This window comes from Phaethon lepturus, unplaced genomic scaffold (genome assembly GCF_000687285.1).
Source record: "Phaethon lepturus isolate BGI_N335 unplaced genomic scaffold, ASM68728v1 scaffold22505, whole genome shotgun sequence".
Taxonomy (NCBI): domain Eukaryota; kingdom Metazoa; phylum Chordata; class Aves; order Phaethontiformes; family Phaethontidae; genus Phaethon; species Phaethon lepturus.
Window position 1 is genome coordinate 12,171 of NW_010540123.1, and position 3,115 is coordinate 15,285.

The 3,115-nt window shown below is 56.1% G+C and overlaps 1 protein-coding gene across 1 annotated transcript; it reads left to right on the plus strand.

The window, feature by feature from the left end:
• The first annotated feature begins 675 nt into the window (after positions 1 to 675).
• On the plus strand, positions 676 to 2,145 carry CHRM4 (cholinergic receptor, muscarinic 4). The gene has a single exon (XM_010287357.1). The coding sequence runs from the start codon at positions 676 to 678 to the stop codon at positions 2,143 to 2,145; it is 1,470 nt and encodes a 489-aa protein (XP_010285659.1).
• The last annotated feature ends 970 nt before the right edge of the window (positions 2,146 to 3,115 follow it).

The following is a 3,115-nucleotide window of genomic DNA, read 5'->3' on the forward strand; positions in this document are numbered from 1 at the left end:
AGTCCTTTCCCGCTCCTGTGCCTGTCGGGGCTGGGCTGTGAACCAGGCCAAGTCAAATTACCTGGTTTCAGCCTTGTTTGGGTTTTCAGCATCTGTGTCCAAGCCTTTTGCCAAGGTCAGCTCTGTTGGAAAGGTTGGTGTCCCCCAGTGAGACGTTGTGGGACTCGCACGAACTCCTTGAGGCTGAAGCTGTAGTGTAACTTGCTGGTTTCCCTGTCCCAGATTTCACCTTCCAGAAGGAGCTCTTTGCTGCCAGAGACACAGGTAAACTGAGCGGACCATGGCACAGGCTTTGTGGGGTAGCCCCCTCTTGGGGAGGTGCTTTGGGGAGGCCAGTGGGACACGCCTGGAGCATACAATAAACCTTGGTTCTTGGCCCTGCAGAGAAGGGACCATCGCACCCTGGCCAAAGGGCTGACCCCAGACCTGTCCATGTTCCTCTCCCTGCAGCCTCGTGTCTCTCTCCGTTGCTCAGTGGGGACGTAAAAAGTGCCTTCAAAGAGCTGCTGGGGGAAGGCTGCAATGGCAGAGAGAAACCCCGTAATGCCGGGAGATTTTCGAGCACTGGCCATGAGCAGTGCTGGCCTGGGAAACTGAGGAGGCAGCAAACGCTGCCAGCATGGGCCGGCAGGTATGATACTCTCCCTTTCTGTCCCCGCTCTCCTTGCAGACCCCATGCACAACCTCTCTGCTCAGCCCTGGCAGGTGAAGATGGCCAACCTGACCTATGACAACTTCACCCTGGGTAACCGCTCCGAGGTGGCCATCCAGCCTCCCGCCAACTACAAGACGGTGGAGCTGGTCTTCATCGCCACGGTCACTGGCTCGCTCAGCCTCGTCACCGTGGTGGGGAACATCCTGGTGATGCTGTCCATCAAGGTGAACCGCCAGCTCCAGACTGTCAACAACTACTTCCTCTTCAGCCTGGCCTGCGCGGACCTCATCATCGGGGTCTTCTCCATGAACCTCTACTCGGTCTACATCATCAAAGGCTACTGGCCGCTGGGGGCTGTGGTGTGCGACCTGTGGCTGGCCCTGGACTATGTGGTGAGCAATGCCTCTGTCATGAACTTGCTCATCATCAGCTTTGACCGGTATTTCTGTGTCACCAAACCCCTGACCTACCCAGCCAGGAGGACCACCAAGATGGCGGGGCTAATGATTGCAGCTGCATGGATATTGTCCTTCATTCTCTGGGCCCCAGCCATCTTGTTCTGGCAGTTCATTGTGGGCAAGAGGACAGTCCCTGAGAGGGAATGCTACATCCAGTTCCTCTCCAACCCAGCGGTGACCTTCGGCACAGCCATCGCTGCTTTCTACCTTCCTGTGGTCATCATGACGGTGCTGTACATCCACATCTCCCTGGCCAGCAGGAGCAGGGTGAGGAGGCACAAGCCTGAAAGCAGGAAAGAGAGGAAAGCCAAGTCCCTTAGTTTCTTCAAGGGTCCGCTGATCAAACAGAACAACAAGTCCCCCAAGAAGGCTGTGGAGGTGAAGGAGGAGGTGAGGAATGGGAAAGTGGATGACCAGCCCTCAGCACAGACAGAGGCCACTGGCCATCAGGAGGAGAAGGAGACTTCTAACGAGTCCAGCACGGTCAGCATGACCCAGACCACGAAAGACAAGCCCACGGCAGAAATCTTGCCAGCGGGGCAAGGACAGAGTCCATCCCATCCCCGGGTGAACCCGTCTTCCAAGTGGTCCAAGATTAAAATTGTCACCAAGCAGACTGGGACTGAATGTGTCACCGCCATTGAGATCGTTCCAGCTAAGGCAGGAGCCTCTGACCACAATTCCCTGGCCAACAGCCGCCCAGCCAACGTTGCCAGGAAGTTTGCCAGCATTGCCAGGAGCCAAGTACGGAAGAAGCGCCAGATGGCAGCCCGGGAGAAGAAAGTCACCCGGACCATATTTGCTATCTTGCTAGCCTTCATCCTCACGTGGACGCCATACAATGTGATGGTCCTCATTAACACCTTTTGTGAGACCTGTGTACCTGAAACAGTGTGGTCCATCGGCTACTGGCTCTGCTATGTCAACAGCACCATCAACCCAGCCTGCTATGCCCTCTGCAATGCCACTTTCAAGAAAACGTTCAAGCACCTTCTCATGTGCCAGTACAGGAACATTGGCACAGCCAGATAAACTGGCACTCAGGGACCACTTCAGCAATGTTATGGAAGCCCTTCCCTTTGCCTCCTTCGCAGGGGGGTCCTCTGCTCCCCACTCACAACAGTGCAGACTGTGCAGTAATTGCAGATGATGCCCTTCGTTCAACATTGACAAAGGTCCAAGGTACCTCTGAGCTGCAGCTCCTTCTAGTCACCCTGGGCCTGGAGACTAGCTTGGGGAGCCAGTGGGAAAGCTGGAGGCAAGAGGAGGAGATGTGGTCACCAGGAGCCCTCCCCAGCTCCCTGCTCTTGAGAGGTTGGCCAAATGGCGTCAGTGTTTGCCCCAAGACTGGATGCCTCTTCTACCCCTGGCTGACCATCTCCAGGGCATCAGAGCTTGTCTGCATGCAGCCAGCCTAACGCTGGATGCTTTCAATAGGCTTTTAAACCAATTATTACCCAAGAAAGTAAAAGAAACCAGGGCCAAACATTTGCCAGCCATTTTGGACCAGGCTGGCTTGGGCGTGCTCATGGGACTTCCTGCTGGCCCAGCCAGGTCCCCTCCCAAGGCAGTCAAGATGATGTGGCAAGCTCCTTCCTTTCCCTTGAGAGACCCATCGTACATCCTCATCCAGCGACCTGGGGGGGAAGTTTTTCCCTGGGCTTTGGATCTGCTCTCCCCTTCGTGCCCTTCACACCCTCGGCTGGACAGACAAACCAACAAACCAAGCATGTCACTCCTGGGCGAGGAGCGTGAAAACCCAGTCACCTCCTGCAACAATGGAACTAAAACTGCGAAGAAAAGCAGTGGTATGGTGCAGGACTTCACAGCCCCAGGGGAACATGGTCCCTGTGAAGTGGGCAGCAGCAGCGGTGACAATAACTGACGGGGGGAGCTGGGGGTCTCAGAGGGGGTCGGGGACGATGGTCTGCAACATGGCTGAGGTGCCCTGTGTCTCATCTGGGCCACGAAGCAGTCACCACTCTCCCCATGGCGGGTGTGC